Below are 22,842 nucleotides of genomic sequence, written 5' to 3'. Positions count from 1 at the left end.
TGTAGTGGATATAATGGGAACATCTTGAGTTCATGACCACTTGTTGAGGTGTCCATTTAGAATGACTGGGGCACGCATAGAAGACAGGATAAGATAATTTGATAAGTTCTCATTTTCCAACTATTTCATTGCAATTAAAATCCAAGTGCAACATGTTTGGGCTTAGTAGCACAACAATATAGTATCTCATAAGCTAAATCAAGTAGCTAACATAGTTGACTAAACAATCAAACTTTCTACATGCTACTGGTACTAGTACACACCGTATGGCAATATGATCTTCATGTTTTTTATGGCATGAGATGATTTTCAGATGGGACAAAGGGCTTAGGGGGCATCTGCAGATTATGCAACCTCCCCGTTAACATGTTTACAACCTTTGTCATTGATGGCCGGTTTCTTGGGTTCCACTGTATACACCATAGTGCCACAATAGCCAGCTGTCTCATCTTTTCTTTTTCTTCTGGTGTCATTTCCAATGTAACCACCATTTCATCCCCAATGATTATTTTCTCATAGATCCACTCCGGGAGGTATACCTGGTTCTGACTTTCAATACTTGGGTCTGAGTTCCTCCTTCCACTCACCATTTCTAACACCAGCATGCCAAAACTGTAAACATCTGACTTGTAGGATATCCCTCCAAAGTTCCTAGAGTATATCTCTGGTGCAATGTATCCCATCGTGCCTCTTGCCGTTGTCAAGGTAATGATGCTTTGGTCCCTTGCACACAACTTTGATAGGCCAAAGTCTGAGATCTTTGGACTGAAGTTGTAGTCCAACAAGATATTGTGAGGGTTAATGTCAAAGTGGAGGATGCGTTGATTGCATCCTTGATGTAGGTATTCCATTCCTCTTGCAATTCCTAAAGCAATATCCAGCATTTTGTGTAGTTCTAGGTGCTCTCGAGAAATACTAGAATTATCCGAGAATATATATTTCTCCAATGAATCTTTAGGCATGAATTCATAAATGAGAGCCCTTCTTGTCCCCTCAGAGCAAAAGCCAAGGAGGCGGACAATGTTTGCATGGTGGATTCTCCCAATAGTAACAACTTCATTGATGAATTCCTGTCCCTCTCCATTAGAGTTTTCTAACATCTTGATTGCCACGGGAACTCCATTTGGTAGCTCACCTTTGTACACATTTCTGAATCCACCATGTCCTAATTTATGCTTGAACCGTCTCGTTATCTTCTTAACTTCGGAGAAACTGTACCTTGTGGGTTTTGATGTGCCATGCGTCTTGAGAAACATTTCGACCTTCAGATGTATCTCTTCGCTGTATCTTGTCTTTAGTGAAAGATAAAGAACAGTGGCCACCACCAAAACAAGAACAACAAATGCAGCTGCCGACGAGGTGGCTGAACACATGGAAATCAGCATATTCATTAGGATTGAAAGTCATCGCTTTAGTAATTCTAATGGGGATGTGATAATATATGTGAAGTAGCTCTTTACTTGCTTTTTGTGCAGCAGATAAATAGTTTTTTTTTCCTTTGTTTGAATAAAAATGAAGTTTGGACAGAAGTAGTACCTGCAATGAATTTGACACGTGAACCTGCAAATACCAAAGAGGAGAATAAGATTTGGTTGTTTTATTATGATTTTTTTCCGATAATGTATTATTATAACTTGAGAAAGAAAAATTAAGATCCAACATTGTTACACAGTCAGTACAATAGGATAACCTTTTGTTTCTAGGAAAATCCGTACTGTGATCATGTGAATATAGAAGTGGAGTGTTCCCTACATCCTATTTGTTTTTTTTGTGTGTATTTGGTAGGATGGGGACCAGAATACGGTCTTAGGGTTACAGACAAGCAGACACAATGGAAGCTCTCATTGACAGAATTATGCAGAAAGCAGACCTATGGCATAGTGCTAGAAGAAGACTTGCTTGCGATCTTCTTAGCCGACCAAGGGAGCCTGACTAGTATCGATCAGTGTTTTCCGCTATACCTAGGCTGTAACCCTTAGCTTAGATCAGCTTTTCGGTTTTTGTGTTTCCCTTTTTGTTGAACCTTATCGCTCTATGATCAATGAAAATGCAGCTCCGCTCTGCATTTTCAGTCAAAAAAATATGACATGAGCCAATTCTATTCTTCACATCAAACTGTCGGCTTATTACCCCCAAATAATGTTGATAGGGATATACATATATTTTGTAGCTTTAGTAGGATTACTTGTACGAACTAGAATTTATTTTGATCTAGGAAGGAATGATTCTTCAGAAGGCTCTCGTGTCGTCCTCCCTGGGCGGCTAGGGGGAAACCCAAGAAATCACCGCCGCCACCCTCCCTCCCCACCCCACCCCTCTCTCACAGCCGCCTTTGGAGGAGGCTGCAGGGCTAAGCCCGTGCAGCGGCGGCGGGCCTGTCTCCTCCTGTGGAGGCGTGGGATGGCTTGGACCAAGGGCGGCGGCCCTCCTAATATGCTCGGTTGTGGCGGCCTTCATGGCTGTTGGGGCGGCGCGGGGTCGGGCTTGGAGGCGTCGGCCATCTGCTTGGTGGTGCTCGGCCATGGGTCTCGACGAGATCTTGGCGGGACGGCGCATCCCACGATCAGCCACGTCGGTGACCTGCGGGAAAGCGATGGCTTGGATGCTTGTGGCGGTCGGACCTGGTCGGGAGTGGCCGGGCTTGGCCTCCTAGCGTGGTTTCTGCCTGGTCATGCTCGTGGTGTCCGCTCGGTGCGGTTGACACGCAGGTCTGGTTCGAATAAAGGCGGCGGTCCTAGGGTTCCTCTCGCGCCATGACGAAGATCTGCTGGATGCTTGTCATCCTTGATCTGACCGAAGTGTTGAGTTCCGGAAGGCTCTGCCGGCAAACACCATCCGGCGCCTAATGCCTGGAGATTGCTGGATCGGATAGGATTCGGTTGTGCGCTCCCATGTTTTGTCCGTCTAGGAGGGAGCGGTGCAAAGCTCTGCTACCTGTTGCCATCATGGAACATGTCTTTTAATTCCATGGTGAAGTTAGAGGTGGAGAATGGCATGGAAGCCGTGATCTGAGGACTAGGAATGGTAGTTCAAGTCTTGCTTGGTTATTCGGACTTTGTAGCAGCGGCATGCAAGTGGGGGCGACAATACAAGAGAAGTTCAATGTCTTGCCTTTCAGGGTGAAAATCCAAGGTCTAATCTTAATTGGTTGTGCCTAGCAATGGCCTTGTTGAAGGCATTGTTTTGAGAGCGGAAACTTTTCTTCAGGGTGAAAATCTAAGATCTATGATGGCGTGAGGGGTTGTGCACTGTTTCCTTCTTGTAAACTTACTACTGTTTTCTTTTTCTGAATATTTATAAATAGTGTATTCTTATAAATAGTGAATTCTTATAAGAGTAGGAATTAGAACAAACTAAAATATGATAGAACAGGTTTTATCAAGTTAGAAATTGCAATACCTTTATGAGGTTGAGACAAGCAGAATGTGATGTTCCTTTGTGAGCTGAATGCACAGCATTGCCCATTTTGTTCGCACTTTTGGCATTGATAGGGAACAGATGATGACTCTGGTTCACTCCAGCTGGCTTCTATGTGATAAAAGCGGTGGGTTTCTTCTTCCCCAACTTGCTTTGATGTTGATCCATAATATCCTGTGCTGAACATCGGAAATGCAGCATCCGAGACGACCTTGCAATCCAGTGGAAGATCATACATGTATGCATAATCGTCCACCAAATACGAGAAGTGAGTTGTGTTGCTAAGGCAGGAGAGTGGGCCAGCAATATTATCTGCAGCTGAGACAGAAGCATAGTAAATGTCTTCGTCGTCATAGACGGGAAATTGAGTAATCCCGCTTGGCGTGAACTCCCTTGAGCAGCCTACAAGCGTTCCAGTTCTGCTGTAGTGCGGAGTACAGGGATGGTCAGCATCGGCCGGTGGTGAACTTGCAGAGATGAATTTCTGAATCAGAGTGCATGCGGAGGTAAGCGGAGTGATGCTGAGGGCGGCACTAGTGTAATTTATGGCGGTGACATTGCATGGGCCAAGAAATGGGTGAAGCATGATGGTATCTTGGCCAGAGCACGCTAGCTTCACGCATGTTGTGCCGCAGGATGATGATGATGATGTGTTGCTGGAATCAAGCCGGAGTGGGAACCGAATCTCGGGTCCATCTTTGCTGCACCGGTATGGAGGACAGTTTCTAAAGAAGTCTTGGTCATCCCAAGCTGCAGAAGCTGTGGCCATGTAAGTTCCATGGCTGACGAGCCAGACCACCAGGGCTGTGACAAGGAATGTGCCCATCTTTCTCGTACCGGGCTGTAGAGATGAATGAACATGAAGATGAAGGTAAGCCAGGTATTTTGAGTAAAATAATAATAATTATAGGAGAAGAACAGTACTCCAAGTTGTGCTTGCGGAGGAGGAATTACTTCCATTACGAATCAATGCAATCCTTCAGTCGTCGACTGTGCATGGTTGCAAATGAAGCCTAAGTGGACTACGTCACTAGAATAGAATCCCTGACCTGATACTGACATGTATCCACCCCCTGCCAAATCATGGCAGCATATACCAGCATCCCTGCCCGATGATACTGAGAAGGAGTCCTGATACTGACATGTATCTACCCCCTGCCAAATCATGGCAGAATATCCCAGCATCCCTGCCTGATGATACTGAGAAGGAGTCCTGATATTGACATGTATCAACCCCCTATTATCGAAAAATGTATCAACCCCCTGCCAAATTATGGCAGCATATCCCAGCATCCCTGCCTGATCATACTGAGAAGGAGTCAACAAGGTGCCTATTACATATGGCAGCATTCTCCTTTTGTTGGCATATGACAGCAGAAGTGTGGAAGTTGGCCATCTCTGCCAATGACCAGATATTTCTGCAGGACCTTTATAAATCTTTTTTTATCATATATTGCTATGTTGTGTTTGCTTTCACACTTCATACTTACACTGCGGATGCTGATTTTTACTCCTGGAAGTTTTATGAAAGGACGAGAAGGGTTTTCAAGTACAAGATAAGAGACCCTACAATGAAGGCAGAACAAGAGCTAACAGTTGAATCTTTGATGAGCCCGTTTCATGGTTCTGCTTGTTTGCAAGCCACAATTTTCTTGTGTGTGCTTGCAATTCTTTCATCAGATGTTCAAGCTCGACATGATATTACAGATAGTGATAGGTACACCTGCCGTCCTTTCTCGTGTGGCCATCTCCAAAGCGTCCAATACCCTTTCCGCCTGCGAGGCGATCCAACTTGGTGTGGTTCTCCGTCGTACGAGCTGTCTTGCACTGATAGCAAGGCTACAATTCAGATCAACACAGGGACATACTTTGTTACCGAGATCAACTACAAGTATTCTTACTTCTGGGTCGTGGACGCGAACCTGGACATGAGCAGCAGTTGCCCTCTTCCTCGCTTGGATCAGCGTCCTTATCTATATGGCCTCCAGAGGTCAGACGGCCTCATCGAACTGAATCCTCGACATGATATTACTTGGGCTACCTTTGTGAATTGTTCACGGGCGATCACAAACAGTCGTGACTACACACTGGTTTCTTGCCTAAGCACGAGGTCTTCTTTTGTCTATGTGTTGATGGACTCTTTTTCTGTTGGAAACCTTAAGCCTTCTTGTGGGTACTTGGCTATGGCTGCTTTGGAGGATTGGAGCATGCAATACAATACTGCAAATCATGGAATTCTGGTAGAATCCCTAAGGAGAGGATTTCCTGTCATGTTTCCTGCAGACTATAAAAAGTGGTTGTGGAGCGTCAAAGGCTGCCTAAAGAGATATATTGTGTGAGTTTGGGATCTATATACCCTTCTTCTGTTTTTGCACATGCATATATCCCTGACTTTCATACCTTTTCTCGCTTGTCTGCAGCCCACTCCCTGGAAATTCAAAGGCTGTTCTTGCATTGCACTGGATTACGACCATATTCATGGTTGATTATGAAATCTTGTCCTGCTCATTAGGAGTAGGTAATATTCCTTTGGATGGATACCTCAGCACACTACGCTTTACAGCAGCATTCTCCACGACAATATTGAAGTTGATTGCTGGTACGTCGACTGAGTACATAACTACATATCTAGATACACTGCTAGCTAGTATTGAAGTTGATTGCTGGTATGTCGATCCCACATAAAGTTTTTCTATATATGCAGTACTATGCAGGATCGTTGTTGCACCCCTCGTGGTATTGTTCTTCCTTGCCCACAAGTACTGGAAAACAAGGATCATAATTGATGCAGTCGAGAAGTTTCTCCTGATGCAGCAAATGATCGGCCCGAGAAGGTATGCCTACACAGATATTGTTGCGGTCACACGAAATTTCAGAGATAAGCTGGGTCAGGGTGGCTACGGCTCTGTTTTCAAGGGTTTTCTCCCAGGCGATGTCTATGTGGCCGTCAAGATGCTAGACGGTAAATCGAGCTGCGATGGAGAAGATTTCATCAGTGAAGTCTCCACCATTGGCAGGATCCACCATGTCAATGTGGTTCGTTTGGTCGGGTTTTGCTCGGAGGAAATGAGGAGGGCGCTTGTCTATGAGTACATGCCCCATGGTTCTCTTGACAAGTACATATTCTCGTCCGAGAAGAGTTTCTCCTGGGACAAGCTCAATGAGATTGCCTTGGGCATTGCTAGGGGAATCAACTACCTGCACCAAGGTTGTGACATGCAGATTCTGCACTTTGACATTAAGCCGCACAACATCCTTCTTGACAGCAATTTTGTCCCAAAAGTTGCTGATTTCGGCCTCGCTAAGCTATACCCAAGGGACAGCAGTTTTGTGCCGTTGAGTGCCCTAAGGGGAACCATCGGGTACATAGCTCCTGAGATGGTATCCCGGAGCTTTGGTGTCATATCCTGCAAGTCTGATGTTTACAGCTTTGGGATGTTGTTGCTGGAAATGGCCGGAGGACGAAGGAATGCCGACCCGGATGCAACGAACTCAAGTCAGGCATTTTACCCATCGTGGGTGTATGACCGGCTGACTAAACAGGAGATGGGTGAGATATCTGCTGAGATGCATGAGCTGGAGAGGAAGCTGTGTCTTGTTGGACTATGTTGCATCCAGATGAAGTCTCATGATCGCCCGGCGATGAGCGAGGTGATAGAGATGCTCGAAGGCGGCACTGATGACCTGCAGGTGCCTTCCAGGCCATTCTTCTATGACGATGGGCAGACCGCTGTAGTGGAGTCTTACCATTTCAGCTCTGAGCTGACAGCCATTTCAGAGGAGGACGAGTGAAATTTGGTCTATGTTCGATGTAATGTATTATTACGAGGTGGTGAACATGTCTTGTGTAGAACTACAGTAATGTTCATATATACCATTGTTCTTGGGAATGTATCCTGAACCTAAACATATCATGTGCTCCAAGACTAGAATTTTAAGATGTATGGATTATGAAATTTCAGTTTTGCTCCTAGACCTTGGATAATCTCCCATGTCCAGAAAAGGATTGAACTGTCAAGATAAAAATCTGGCTGTTATTTACCCCCTCAACAAGTCTTCCAGCACCCTGTGTTGCACCCAGGGGCGACACTGGGGGCGCAACCCTAGCGCCGCCAGAAGCCTCCTTCCTCTCTGGCTCCCTCGCCGCCACTGCCACCTGCCCTCTTTGTGGTGGCGGGCCCAGCAGCCAAAGGCACCCGGGGTGGTGGTGCCCTTGGGGGCATCCGCACGAACTGATGGGGCGACGGCGGTTTGACCACATGCAGCGACCAGTGCAGCGCCCCTGCGTCGATGTGGTGGTGGAGATCTCCGGTCGCGCGTGGATTTGGGCTGGTGCCCTTCTTTGGCCGCCAGGAGGTCATGGCGCAGGCAGCCATGGCATCCGGCGTTGGCCTAGCGCGAGCCGGAGTTGCGAGACAGGGCGTGCATTGTCCGCAACAGCTGCTCCGACGGAGGCGGCGGGCGAGCGAAGCCGCTGTAACTTTCTCCTCCGCTGTTCTAACCGGCGGTATGGGGGCGGCCGATTTTGCTTGCATAATGGAGGCGGTCCTAGGGTTCTTTCTCGCTCCAAGACAATGTTCTACTTGATGCTTGTCCTCATTCATCTGGCTGGAGTGTCGAGTTCCGGAAAGCTCCACCGGCGAACTCCCTTGGGCGCCTTATGCATGGAGATTGCTGGATCGGATGAGATCCAATCATGTGCACCCATTTTTTCCGACCGTTTGATTTCAGGAGGGAGCGGCCGCGAAACTCTGCTATCTGTTGCTATCATGGGACATGTCTTTTTCGTTCAATGATGAATTCGAATGCAAAGAATGGCATGAAAGTCGAGATATGAGGACTAGTAATGATGGTTCGAGTCTTTGTGGCGATGAGGAACTTGCTTGGTGATTTGGGATTCGTAGCAGCGGCATGTTAATGGGGGCAACAACACATGAGAAGTTCAAAGTCTTTAACTTTCTAGATGAAAATCCAGTATTTGGCCTTAATTAGTTGTGTTGGCAATGGCCTTGGTTGAAAATATTGTTTGTGCGTTGTTTCTTCTTTGAGACGTCGTTTTTGAAAACTTGTATTTTAGGTGTTGTATTGGTGGTATTTGTACTGTTGCGCAAGGACTAAAACACCGTAGTGAGACTTTTCCTTTTTAGCTTCTTCTTTTTTGGGTTGTGTGCATCTGTACTATTATTAGGGTGTTACGTTGTTGCAAATGTTAGATGTATTTAGTATTTTCGCCATATTAATATATTCCCTTTTATCAAAAAATCGCACCCATGTCTGGTGATTCAGGGAGTCGACAAAGAGCCTATGGCTATATCCTCTTTGTGATGACATATTGCAGCAAAGATTCAGATATTGACAATCAGGCATTGTGGCAGACTGTTTACCAAACTTATGTGGGGGCGATGAACATCAACCTACTGTCTCGCAGGCAAACAGGTTAAAACGGCTATTAACTGGTATTTTTTTTACTCGGTCATGGGCAAGCAACCCCAAATTGGAGACGCGCTTAGGCTGGACAAGCAACCCCAAAAGGTCGTGTTGGTGCGCCGAGGCGGCGGCCTCGGGAATCATCGCGGGTGGTGGCCCTTTGAGGTAGGGTTGCGGCTCGTCATGGCTTGGGTGACAGTGTTGTGCCGTTTGGACGGTGGCTCTGTCGGCCCGATCGACGCGTCCACGTTGGGGCGGTCGGACTTTATGCCGGGGCGGCGGCCCCGGGTGAGTTGGTGTGATGCCCGTGGTCTGCAGCCGTTTGCCCTGTGCAACTTGGGTTGCGGGTGGACGGTTCGTGCGGTGTTGCAGCTCGAGAGCGAGCGGTGGTACGTCGGGGCGGCGGCCCCGGAAGGTGGTGGTGGTCTTGGTGGACGCGTAGGGCGCGACGGAGCAGCGGTATGTCGGAGCGGCGGCTCCGAATGTTCGTCTTCGTTGAGAACATCGACTTTATGTCGTGAGGGCGACAAGGTCGTTTGCGCAGTTCCCTGAGCGGTTCGTCTTCTTCAGCTAGGTTGGAGTGTCCCGTGTCTGCTCCTCCCATAGTAGGCACGGCGTCTTCTCTCCGGTTTGATTGGATGGCTAGCTGGTCTTAGCGAGTGTGTCGTCTGCGTATCAGTAGTGGGTTTGAGTGGGTTTGCCCTTGTTGTATGGTTTTCCGGTTTTCTCCTAAAAACTGTGCACTTTCTGCTTAACTAATGGATGGGGCAAAGCTTTTGCCTCCGTTTTTTTTTAAAAAAACAACACAACATAAATTAGCAGTACGATCTTATCAGAGAACATGAAACTGTGACTCAGTTGGTCTTAGTAACTCTTTGGGGCAGTGTTAGAAGAAACATGAAAAAGCAGGCATATCAAAATTCATACACAGGTAAAAGCTAGATGTATCTAAAACAAAGAAAGTCATATATCAAGAATGACACATTATGAGGTGGAAACTCCAGTAAACCTCTCTGGCAGTAACAAAAGTTTATATGAGGTTCAGATTTGGAACCACAGAATTAGATAGCGGTACAAAAAGGAGAGCAATTCCAGGAAAATCTAAAGATTTTAAACAAGATAATGGAACACAACACAGAAACTCACCCAGAAAGCTACCATGCATAGTTCTTAATAACATAAAAAGGTAACAGAATAAACTAACCAATTTTTTATTAGCACAAGAGGCTGAAAAATTGGTAGCACACATTACATGCCAGGGAGTACACATGAGTACATGACTTGGGCAGTCAGGTGCTACACTACATTTGTTCTGAACTTTTGATGTAACTTTACTTCCAATTTTGTATTTTGTATATTAACTAAAGGCACAATCTAATGCTTTGATCCAATATTGCACCGTGAGCAGCAATCTTAAGAAATTAGTTAAGGGATATGATCTTTGACTGTGAGGAGTAACCTATAATATCAACTTCAACACCCTTCATACAGATCTACTTTGGGGGGTATTATCATTAAATTTGGTGAACAGATCAAAGCAATCGCACAAATGTAAATCACATTAATATTTGTTGACAAAGGATCAACAACATCTGCATGGATCATCTGAATACCTGAACTGCAATTGGAATATTACAGAGGAAAGCAACAATTCAACAGAAAATTGTGATGCATGCAATCATCTGGCCAAAAACCCAGCCCTGATAAATCTATTCTATAAGAATGATGATTACAGCTAGCGCAAAGAAATCTGAGGAAATGGAAGTACTGCTAGTGTTACCTTGTTAATATTTTTATAACTAAGACTAATATAGCACAGTTTGCAACAAGAGTTTCTGCTAGTTTCCACAGTCTGGCGTTTCACAATTACAGTTACCAATAGCACAGGCTTTGCAGCAAGAAATTATACGAACCAACACTACTTTATTTATAGCTAGTCAGCTGCATCCAGATATTGAGAAATTTCAATGAACAAAGGAACAGGCTCTCCTCTGATCATTCATGAGAATTTCTACAGTGAGAATGCCAATAAAATAACATCCTAAGACTTCCCCTTGGTATTTTTATTTTTCACTGGTAGCAGGTACAGGCTTTGCTCGGATTATAGGATTTTGGAACAACCATCTTCTCCTTCAGTAAACCCCACTATATCAGTTCAGTTAACGCATCGTATACATACAGTAACAAATCCACAGAATGACAGAAATTCAAACCAAGCAACGCAAGAACACTGAAGTCCAGCTCTTGACACTTGCTGTTTGGGCTGGTGGCGCCGTGGGCAGCCCCTGCCCACTTACAGGCTTACTCCAAGCTATAGATCTTCAACAAGCCTTTTCGGTTCTACAGGAAGGCTATTTTTTTCGGTAGTAAAAAATGCCAACTTCACATAATACATATCCACAACACAAAATGAAATTTCATGAGATATCTTTGTGCTCCCTCCACTTTTATCCGGGCTTGGGACCGGCATTGGCAGTGTTACGCACCCCACCCTCCCCATACATACGTCCAAACATAGAAAATAACAAGAGCACTATTACCGAAATGAAATTGACAATAGAGTTTATACCAAAAGGGCAAACAAGTAGCTGAAAATGGAGAAGCAACCAAAAAAGGAGAAGACTATAACACGGCTCACAACAAAATGAGAGGACTATAACAAACACCTAATGCAACAATTGAGACATACATAGCCACCTTGTATGTAAATAAAAAAGAAAGATAAAGATTATTTATGGAGACAAGTAATCCTAAATTTTCCGATCAATATTGCTGCCAACAATCCAGATCAACCATAGAAGTATAATAAGAAACTACCACCATTCAAAACAAAGAAACCCATGATACTATCAATACAAGAGACAGCCTACAAATCCTTTCGTACACACCATAAGCACTCCTAAGTTTGCATGCAACTACATAGTTAAATGACATCCGCTACACCCAATATAATGTCGTCAACGCAGCCAAACTATGTACCTAGATACATAATTCTGGTTACCAATAAAACTTAAACACACCTTGTTTAGAGAAGTCACAACAGGTCAAGCACAGATATGGAATTAGGAATTTCAAGCCTGGAGTGCCAAATGACATTACAAATACAGTCAAAACGAGCCAACTAAATACCTTATTTCAGTTCTCAATCGGAAACGATAGGCTAGTGAATGAATAATTTGGCCACATACATAGCAGAAACATAGAATGTTTTATAGGAGAAAAGCAAAAGAAACACTGAAAGGTATGACAACAATACAAGACAATATGGATTCGCCTTACCAAATTATGTGTCTATTTAGGCACGAGGCATTCACAATGATGCACAAAACAGTCAATGCACCCGGAAATTTTTAATAAAGCTACCATGCAAGGTTAAGAATAACTGCAAATTAAAGTTTCACCCAACTAGATTAAGGTGACTAAGAAATTCAATCAATATAGACACTTCAAAAAAAGTTAGAAGGTCGACACAGCAACAAGTCATAAAATAAGAGTACTATCCGATCACAGGACATGAAACCGTGACTCAGTTGATCTTTGTAAGTCTTTAGGGCAGTATTAGAAGAAACAGGAAAAGCAAGCACATCAAACTTCATACTCAGGTGAAAGCTAGATGTATATAGAAAAAATAAAGCCATACGTCAAGAACAACACATTATGAGGTGGAAAGTTGAGTCTCTTGCAGTAACAAAATTTTGATACATTATGAGGTAACAGATTTGGAACCACATAATACATAGATACCAGTACAAAACAAGAAAATGGAACAAAACACAAAAACTCAAAATAGAAGAGCATAGTTCTTAATCACCTTGACTTTAACAAGCAAACGTAACAGGATACATACCCACGACGAACCAAACTTTTATTAGCACAAAAAGGCTGAAAAATACTGTACCAACAATAAATAGACATGATGGTGTGCAATAAGCTCGTGATGCAAATTCCAAGCAGCACCGGGAAAAAGGCAAGAAAATCGGAAAGAAAATATGTAGACATAAATATTGGAAGTAAATATTTCTGGAGAATGTTATCTGAAATTATCTGCAGAACAACCAAAAACAATTCAAAAATTAAAATTAGCATGAGTGACAGTTGCCACATCTCTATTATTTATTAATCAGGTAAAATCTAACAAATTGTCTTAAACAATAAAGCATAAAACATACTAACTTCTACTTACCTAAGCTTGTAACATTATCTACAAGGTTCAAGTGAACACCATACACTGAATACGATCATCAGAGATCAATTTCTATTTAGCATGAAACACTATCTAAAAGATTCATGTGAACAGTTGAACACCGGTCATTATTAAAAAAAAATTATTAAATGATTTTAACACACTGAATCAAGCCAAAAAAATATTATTTCAGGAACAATAACTTGTGAACTGACATCACATGAATTAGGGACATGAAAGTTTTTAAAGTAGACAGCCGAATGCCAAAAATCAATTCAAGGTTTTAATTTTGATAATGAAGCACCTTACATTTATAATACCATAATTCAATATATAATAACCCTGTCATCAAATTACTTAACTTGCCTATAATATCAGCTAGATAAATAAAGGGCAAAAGGCAAGCTAAATCACACATGAAGTTTCCAAATCAGAAAATAAAACTGTTAGCAATCAGTTAATCTATACAAGAATCATAAGTACCTAAGCACATGAACAAAATTAATACATTGAGGAGGTTGGCAAACTATAAGGGGGACTCAACAGACCGTCAAACAGAAGGATAGAACCAAAAAAAGGCCGCCACCTTATCTCATAATATTGCCTTCACATAAACTAAAGTTTAATGCATAAACTAAAGCTTAATGCTGAACTATGTTTCTAAAATGATACTAATAGAGTAAGACATGGACTGGTTAAAAGTACAGAGTCAAGCTTAAGGTGCCTAGCCATGAAACATGTTTATAGTAATTAACCACTGAAGAGGGACAAAGAATATAGTACTATTCAAGAAGAATCTGGATACGAGTCAACCTGACAGTGATAGATGTTGGTATATGCTTTCATGCTAACAACGAGCTGCATATCTTAAAGAAAATTAGCAAAATGGAATTCACAACAAATGAGAGTATAGTCATGCAAATGCACAGAACTACAAATCGAAGGAAACAAAAACATACCTCTACATCCAAGTAAAAGGAAATCATGGTCAATGAAACATTCAAACAAAACTCTTACCAATCTATCGTAATGTAGAACAAATATAAAACAAACATCAGAGGAAGACAACTAAATGGATGGAGCGGAGACAGAATGTTGGAGAAAAAGGAAGAAAATAATGCTACGCTAACCTAATTTTGCAGGTGTTTGGCTATAACAAATGTTGCAGTTTTGAAACCAAAGTGTCTCTAAAACTGAGGTTATTTTTAATATTGGCGAAAAGCTTTGGTTTTAAGAATACTGAGATACCAAACAAAACAAGGTAAGCATGAGTGAAGTTGTCGCATCCCTTTTTATTTATTATTTATTATTATTCAGGTGACATCAAACAAACTGTCTTAAACAATAATAATAATTTGTCTCTAACAATACAAACACAAAGAATATAATGTACTAACCTCTACATTATAATATATATACCAAACAAAACAAGGTAAGCATGAGTGAAATTGTCACGTCCCTTTTATTTATTATCTATATATTATTCAGGTGACATCTAACAAACTGTCTTAAACAATACTAACAATTTGTCTCCAACAATCCAAACACAAAGAATATAATGTACTAACCTCTACATACATTACCTAATAGATGCAAGTGAACAATACTAAAATTGATATTATATAAGATCATAAGACACTAACTTCTACTTATCACTAACATTATCTAAAACATCCATGAATCGAGATATTGATGTTGTTCTTGAGAGACAAGAATAGGTTTAATCCATGCAAGCCAAAACAAGAAGGATCAAGCTATATTTTATCACAACTTCAATGCACCCGAGCAAAAAACAAGCCATCCATGGAAACAGAACTTTTAGGACTAAATGATGTCATCCATATATCATTTAACAGTTACAGTTTCCAACACCAGATAAGATGCACACAAACTAGCAGAAGTCGAACTAAACAATCCACGAAGTAAATTCAAACCCTCACAAGTGAAGGCCAGATGAAGAAACTAAATGAGGTCATGTGTATATATCATCTAACAGTTAGACAATAATCTTAAGTACCTAAGCACATGAACAACTTAATTTATTGGTCAGGTTCAGAAACTAGACTACAGAAAGACCAACAACTACTTATCTCACATAAATCAAAGCTTACTAAGATACAGAGCCAAGAATATATGCCTAGCGAGGGAACATGTTATAGAAATTTAGATGTTGGATCAACACATGAATCCTAAAATGGAAGTTCAAAACTTGTGCATGATTAAGACAGCAAAATATATATAAGCACTGTAACTTATTTATCCATAACTTGTTTAAGAAGAGTAAAGGGCAAGATCATTGAAGTCTTAATGAACTGATATTAGCAAAATAATCAACAGTGTGATGCTCCCAACAATCTACTAGATAAACTTATTGATTTTGAGACAAAATTAGGTTTAATCCATGAAAGCCAAAAAAAAGATCAAGCCATATTTTATTAAAACTTCAATGCACCAGAGCAAAAAAAAAACAAGCCATCCATGGTAACACTCTTACAATACAAAACTATATCAGGTCATCCATAATAACATTGAACAGTTACAATTTCCAACATCAGACAAGATGTGTGATCAACAGTTATGTACAAAATATATTACGATGACAGATACAACTAAACAAGTTAATATAATTAACTAATCCGACACTGCATTGAGCACGCCAACCAGAAGACTAACAAACGACTATCCATGAAGCGGAAATCCAACCATGCTATTGAAGACCATATCATCATAAAAGATCAGAAGATACCAGAGATAACACCTTATTTTGCGATAAATCCGACCAAGACATTGACGTAACACCCAAGTCAAAAACAGCAGCAGTAAACTTAGTCGAGCAGACACAACTCGAAGAATATTTCACAGCTTCCTGAAGAAAGAAACTTCAAATGAACAACTTCAAAGGCACGCCTCTACAACTTCACTTGCCAAACCAAAATACTCCTAGAATAGAAGGCAAACAAAACAAGCCCCTTCAGTTTTTAAGTTCAGATCTTCAAATTAAGCTGACCAAAGAGAACCAAATACCGCCACTGAAAAATCACCTCGCCACGAGCACGTCCACAGAGTTCAACAAAACAAAAATATTTCCCAACTACACCATCCTCGCTTCTAACTTTATATAACATGGCCCATAATATTGCACAACCACCTTCAGATAAGCATATATATATTGATATATAGCTTGCTGCGAAAAGCAAATGATTCCAGGCAGATCTAGTAAACCTTTTCCAACTATATGTATAATTCTGATCACTTAGTCATGAAGAAACAGGATCAACAGCAAAAAATTGCACAATCTGAGACTGTCCGAACTGTACCCAGATAGCTGTAAGTTAGTGAATTTTGAATGGAACAGACTGATCCAAACCGCAACCTTCAATTTCTCATTCCAATCATGTGGTAGCATTATATATGCCTAGCCAAGTAACATGTTATAGCAAATTAAATGTTGGTAATGCCTAGCGAACACATCGTAAAATGGAAGTTCGAAGGTAACATGTTCATGAGTAAGACAGCAAAAAAATATGAGCAATGCTAACTTATTTACCAATTACATTGTTCAAGAAGAATAGAGGACTGAATGAAGCGCTCGACACACAGATTCATAAAACTTAGGTCAAAGGTGCTCATTATTTACGTGATATTAGCAAAATCATCAACAACGTGATGCTCCCAACAATCTACTAGATGAGCTTGCACAAAATTAGCCCCAATATTGATTTGGAGACAAAATTAGGTTTAATCCATGCAAACCAAAAAGATAAAAGCTATATTTTATTGCAACTTGAATGGACCTGAGCAAAAACCAAGCCATCCATGGAAACAACTCTTACAATAGAAAACTGAAACAGGTCATCCATATCACTGAACAATTACAATTTCCAAGATCAGACAAGATGTGTGGTTAACAATTATATACAAATATATTACGATGACAGATACAAATTAACAAGTTAATCTAACTAGCTATAATCTAACACTGCATTGAGCACGCAAACCAGCAGAAGCCAACTAACGACTATCCATGCAGAAATCCAACCCATGCTAGTGAAGGCCATGTCATGATAAAAGATCAGAAGATTCCAACATGCAGTAGCAACATCTGAAATAAGACCTTTTTTGCGATGAATCTGAATTTATACCTTGACGTGACACCCAAGTCAAAAACAGCATACTTAGTCGAGCAGACACAACACTTCACAGCTTGCTAAACTTCAAAGAACCTTCAAACAAACAACTTCAAAAGCACTGCCTCTACTACCATTAAGGTACTTTTCCAAACCAAATTGATTAATCCTCAAAGAAGGCAAACGAAACAAGACCCTTCATTTTTTTAGTTCAGATCTTGAAATTAAACTGACCAAAGATAACCAAATATCACCACTGATGAATTGCTAGCATGTCCACAGAGTTCAACATCTCTTAACTACAACATCCTTGCTTTTCTACCTTTATTAGATGACCCATAATATAGCACAACCACCTTCAGATAATCTCGCATATAGCTTTTCTGGCAGAAAGCTAATAGTTCCAGACAGATCTAGCAAACCTTTTTTCCAACTATGAAATTCTGATTGAGTAAAAAATGCAGAATCATGACCGTCCAAAGTGCATCCAGATAGTTGTTTTTTTTATCGCAACTAGTATTTGTAAGCAGAACATTAGGGAATCAACAACCTTGAATGGAACAGACAAATCCAAACCACACCCTTCGATTTCTCATTCCGATCATGTCAAATATCTCCACAGAATCAACTAAACCGACCTGGGCAATCCAGCATAACGAACAGAAATCAAAGCCAGCGAGCTGAGCACACATCTATATGAATCGTTATTCTGGCCAAATCTGGATCAAGTGAGAAATTAGGACATAGATAATATGTAAGCCACAACCCTAAAGCAATCAGACAATAACTTAATAGGCACGACCCTAGATGGAATCAGAAGACGAAAAAAAAAAGCTAGCCGCGACCATAAATCGAAGCAGCGTATAGTGCAGAATACAATCCGAACGAGACAAAGCAGAACAGAAATCACCAGACGTGGATCTCAACGGGCCAATCACCACGAACGCTAGATCGGAATCGACAGCCCATACCTGCGGCTTACCGGACGAGAGGGAGAAGAGAGGAGAAATCAGATCCTCCGGCGCGAGGAAAACCACGGGGGGGCTGGGTGGTATTTGTAGAGGCCGCGGAGCCTCCTAGGGTCGGTGGAGGAAGCGATGGGTTTCCGGGAAGGAGTCGGTGCGGTGGTGGCGGTTGGACCTTTTCAAAGTCGTGGTCGGAGTCGGAGACGAAACGAGGGGGCGGAGGGCGACGCGGGTTTGGTGGGAAGGGGAGGGCGGTCACGCCATACACATGTGGGTCCGACTCCGGACAGGCGGATAGTCGCAACGAAACCGTGAACGGCCGCTGCACAGACCCACGGGCCACGGTTTTTAATATTTTAGTTGAAAAAACGTCCAGAACAGTTTTGGTAAGAATCGTCAAAACCTAGGACTCCTTTGAAAAACATAGGAATAGGAAAGATATATGATTGGAATGGTACGTCTACTTGAATCCTATAGGAAGATGAAGTTTGTTTGATTGTAGCAAAGGAATTTTTCCATGAGGTATGAGCTAATGTTTTTTTCCTATAGGAATTACACTACAAGATTTCTATAGGAATTTTTCCTATAGGCCACGTTCCTATGAATCAAACATGTATAGGAAATTTTCTCATAGGAACAAAATCCTACACAATTCATGCAAATCCTTTGAATCAAAGGAGCCCTCAGTATTGAAAGGCCACCGACTCACCGAGAATCCACGCCCATGAACCTTGTATTCACAGTTATAGAGGAGATACAGCATGTGTCCCTTAAAGCTGTCAACGCTTCCCGAGAAGCCGTGTTGGTCTTTTCTGTTGTGGGACACGCCAGAATCTATTCAGCATCACGATATGCCGACCCGGGCGCCGGGGGGTAGGCCTAGCTAGGCGTGGTGGGCGTGGACCACCTTGTCTCCGTCGCGGCACTCATGGGTGCGGGCAAGCCTAGGCGTGGCACATAGATGGTCATCGCAGCAAGCATAGGTGTGGAACGAAGAAGGGCAGGAGGTCTAGGTGTGGGCGGCTAGCGCTAGAGTGGGCTGGCACAAGGAGGAAGAAGAAACAGATTTTTTTTATAATTAGCATTAGGGCATCTCCAGCGGCGCGACGCAAACGGTCGCTGAGCGACCAATTTCGTCCGCCGTGACCGGAAATGCGTCTGGGGCCTGTTCCAGCGGGGCGACGCAAAGTGACCGGGCCGTCCGCCGCGATGCAAACCTGGCCCAAATATGCGCCATTTCTTACCCGGTCCCGCATGTCAGGGACAGCGAAATCGACCGCTTCGATTTGCTTCTTGTTCCCCCTTCTTTCCTGCCCTAGTGCGACGGCACCACCCCCACCCCTAGCGCCGCCGTACCGCCGTAGCGCCGCAGTAGTCGGCGTCGGCTCCGTTCTTGCCGCGCGGGAGAGCAGGAGCGTGCTCCGCCGCGTACCTGCCGGCTGTTTTCGGGCGAAACGCTCCCGGTTGCGCCGCCCTTCCGCGCCGCCCATGACCTGTTCGGTCAATTGCGCCGGTAGGTTTCTACTCGTGTTTTCGCCGCTATTGTGCGCGGCCATTGATCCGCAGTTTGTACCCACGCAGATGGACATGTGGCAGATGTTGGACAAGTTCCGCGCGGAGGTCGTCGACTCCTCTTCCGATGAGGAGTCTGATGAGTCGACGCAGACATTGGCAACTACTGCGGCCTCCATGATCCACGAGTTCACCTCTAACCCGGGGCCGCAGCACCGGGGCTCTGTGAAGGGGCGCTCCAAAAACCTGTCGCGCAACAGAGTGGAAGGGCAGGCCCGCCTCCACAAGGACTACTTCCACCTCACCAATCCGATCTTCCCGAAAAAATATTTCCGGCGCCGATACAGGATGTCAAGGGACCTGTTCTTGGTCATTCTACGGGGCGTCAGAAACTACGACCCCTACTTTCAATGTAGGTGCGATGCAACAGGTGCGTTAGGCTTCACCTCCTACCAAAAATGCTCCGCGGCTATTCGCATGCTCTCATATGGAATGCCTGCGGATATATTCGATGAGTATCTTCGAATGGGTGAGAGCACCTGTCTTGAGGCCATGTACAGGTTTTGCCGATCCGTGATTGCCGTGTTCGGAGAGTGTAACACCCCAAATTTCAATAAAAAGAAAGTTAGAGAATTTCAGAAAGCAAAATTTTCAAACCAACAAAAACTTTTCTATTTGCATATAGTACCATGCATAGGACTTGTGCATTTGAGTGATATGCCATGATGATTGTTATTACTTGTATTTGATGTGCTCTAAAACCCTAGTGTAATCATATGAAGATCACCAACCAAATAAATCAAAGAGGAAGAAAATCCAATAATTGAAAAACCCTAAAAACCCTAACATATGCCCTATGGTATTTTTATAAATTTTGACCCTAGACCAAATTGGTCTTCACCATTAGTTGAATAATGTTATTAAACACTTATTACAACTTTTGGAATCAAAGAATCACAATTCAAATGAAATCCAAACACAAATTCCACTCACATATGATAATGGTCAATTTTGACAATTCTAGTCTGATCACCACTTTGAGCCCTTGCCATTCAATTTTCCCAAACCAATTCTTGCTAACTCTTTGCACCATTTCAAAGTCAACATCAAGGTGAACAACTTTGGTGAAGATCACCATGCCAAATTCCTCTTTGATCATGAGCAAGGCTCATCCAAAGTCCCAACTTTTTAACATATGGAACAATCTACACTTAGCCATTTTGGCCAACTTTTGAATTCTAATTTTTCCACCACCACCTCAAAACCTCTCTGGTCATTTACAACTAATATCAACACTCACTTTTCAAACACATTCACCATTTTGAATTATTTCAAATTTGGACAATTTTGTAAATTCCAAAATCGGGCACTATTTACACACTATAGCAAATAGTGATCTAACCCAACAAATCTACCCTAACCTACACCATTTGGTCCCCTGGTCCCCTCTCACTCTCAATGCAGCATAGAAACCCTAGTGGTGCATGCATAGCATGCATGCACACACCATGCCGGCCATGGCGCCACCTTGCCGATCCTCCCCTCTCTCCCTTGCTCGCCAACCCTGGCCACCTTGCCCTAGCTCGCCACCTCACTCTACTGGACCACCTAGCACCGGCCATTGTCGAGGTAGACGCCGTAGCTCACCGGAGATCGCGCGCCCAAAATCGCCCAGCATGCCGCTCGCGTCGCGCGTGGCGCGCCACAGACGCTCACTGGCCGCGCGTCGCGCCACCACCTCGAGCACGCCCTGGACCCGCTCTCGACAGGTTGAGCTTGCACTCGACACCTGGAAGCCGCCAGACACGGCCAAGACCACGACCCGTGCCCGCCGCCACCGGAGACGAAGAGGAAACCCCGCCGCGGGCGCCACAGACATGGAAGGAACGCGACATAACCAGGCCCTCCCCGACCACGCTGTCGCCACCATTCGCCTCGCCTGGACACGTAGAGCATCTCCATGCCCTCGCCTAGCTCGCTAGACCGCCGGAGACGCCGCGCCCTTGTCGAGTTCGCCGCAGAGCCTCGGGCACTCGCTCGCCTATAAAAGGAGGCCTCGCCTCGTCGATTCCTTCACACCACCACTCCTCCCTCTCCTTCCTTGATCTCCCAGCCACCTCGCAGCTCCACATTGCCCACCAGAGCCGCCCAATTTCCACCTCACTGCCGCACGCCGCCGCGGAAGCTCGCCGACGATTGGAGCCACCTCAGGACGAGCCGCCGGTACCTGGAGCTCCGCCGTCGTCCACATCTACTCCAAGCACACTGCCATCCCTCGCTGGAGCACTGGTTAGCCCGCCGACCCCCTACTGCTGCCGCCGCATCGTCGGGTTCTCGTCGGCGACGACGATGAACCACGGCCGTTGATCTGCGTTCTAATCCAACGCTCCCCTTTAAAACTTACCGCTTCGGTGACGCTGAGTCACTGACGCGCGGACCCCACCCTGTCAGCGCGCCGCGCGTCTGTGGACCGTGGTTGGGCTGGACTGGGTTGGTTTGGGCCGTTTTTAAATCTGGTAGCCCGTTTAGTTTTCCCGCCGGCCTGTTAATTCAAATCTAGTTTAAATATTTCCAAATGAATTTCAATACTGCTGCCACTTTGAAATTCAATAGAATTAAATTGGCTAAACCAAATTGGATGAACTTTATATGGTTGGAAAGCTAGAGAAATTATCTAGCCAATGCCACTGGCCCCATGGCCAGATTCTTTGTAGAATAAATGTGATAAAAATAACAAGACAGGGACTTTTCCCTATTCAAATAATTCTTAAAAATCAACCAAAATAGATATTAAGTTAATTCCAACTCTAATAGCTCACATTTGACTTACACTAATTGTTTATGCAATAAATTGGTGTGGTCACTTTGCATGATCATGCCCTAGTCTAATTAATGGATCATTTGACTAGTTTAACTAGTTGATATTGTCCAAAACTATTAAAGTAAAATTATGTGGAGTCTTACACTTCATTTAAACTTGTCTCACATGAATTCATGGGATGTTTGGACCCCTGGTTCCAAACTCTCTTATATGAATTACTTGAGATTTAAATCAAATATAGTGTTATTTAACTAGTATGAGGTGATCTACCTCATTTAAATCATTTTCACAAATGATGATGATGAACATTTGACTTAGGTCAATATGAGTTCATACATGATTGTTTGAGAAATTAAATATTAAGAAGATTTCAATGAGAGGAAATTATTT

General features: G+C 43.3%; 2 protein-coding genes across 3 annotated transcripts; one reads left to right on the top strand and one right to left on the bottom strand.

The window, feature by feature from the left end:
• Positions 1-290: 290 nt before the first annotated feature.
• On the bottom strand, positions 291-4,468 carry LOC127299901 (rust resistance kinase Lr10-like). The gene is made up of 4 exons (XM_051329933.2): positions 4,342-4,468; positions 3,400-4,258; positions 1,537-1,560; positions 291-1,363 (listed from the first exon to the last, which is right to left on the bottom strand). Exons 1-4 carry the CDS (start codon positions 4,375-4,377, stop codon positions 291-293), a joined length of 1,992 nt encoding a protein of 663 aa, XP_051185893.1. The 5' UTR covers positions 4,378-4,468.
• On the top strand, positions 1,357-7,383 carry LOC127299900 (rust resistance kinase Lr10). Of its 2 annotated transcripts, XM_051329932.2 has the most exons (3): positions 1,357-5,752; positions 5,838-6,016; positions 6,122-7,383. In XM_051329932.2, exons 1-3 carry the CDS (start codon positions 4,668-4,670, stop codon positions 7,207-7,209), a joined length of 2,352 nt encoding a protein of 783 aa, XP_051185892.1. In that variant the 5' UTR covers positions 1,357-4,667; the 3' UTR covers positions 7,210-7,383. The 2 variants fall into 2 exon arrangements, with proteins under 2 accessions (XP_051185892.1, XP_071676094.1); XM_071819993.1 differs by lacking the exons at positions 1,357-5,752; positions 5,838-6,016 and adding an exon at positions 6,072-6,083.
• The last annotated feature ends 15,459 nt before the right edge of the window (positions 7,384-22,842 follow it).

This window comes from Lolium perenne, chromosome 5 (assembly GCF_019359855.2).
Source record: "Lolium perenne isolate Kyuss_39 chromosome 5, Kyuss_2.0, whole genome shotgun sequence".
In the NCBI taxonomy this organism is placed as follows: Eukaryota; Viridiplantae; Streptophyta; class Magnoliopsida; order Poales; family Poaceae; genus Lolium; species Lolium perenne.
This window is presented reverse-complemented; position numbering and strand designations above follow the sequence as displayed.

Coding starts and splice junctions, on each gene's coding strand:
- LOC127299901 (XM_051329933.2), bottom strand. CDS start 4,377: ATGGAAGTAATTCCTCCTCCGCAAGCACAACTTGGA. Junction 1,561..3,399: donor CTTGTCTCAACCTCATAAAG/GTATTGCAATTT, acceptor TGGTATTTGCAG/GTTCACGTGTCAAATTCATT. Junction 1,364..1,536: donor ACGTGTCAAATTCATTGCAG/GTACTACTTCTG, acceptor CCATGTGTTCAG/CCACCTCGTCGGCAGCTGCA.
- LOC127299900 (XM_051329932.2), top strand. CDS start 4,668: ATGTATCAACCCCCTGCCAAATTATGGCAGCATATCCCAGCATCCCTG. Junction 5,753..5,837: donor TGCCTAAAGAGATATATTGT/GTGAGTTTGGGA, acceptor GCTTGTCTGCAG/CCCACTCCCTGGAAATTCAA. Junction 6,017..6,121: donor AATATTGAAGTTGATTGCTG/GTACGTCGACTG, acceptor CTATATATGCAG/TACTATGCAGGATCGTTGTT.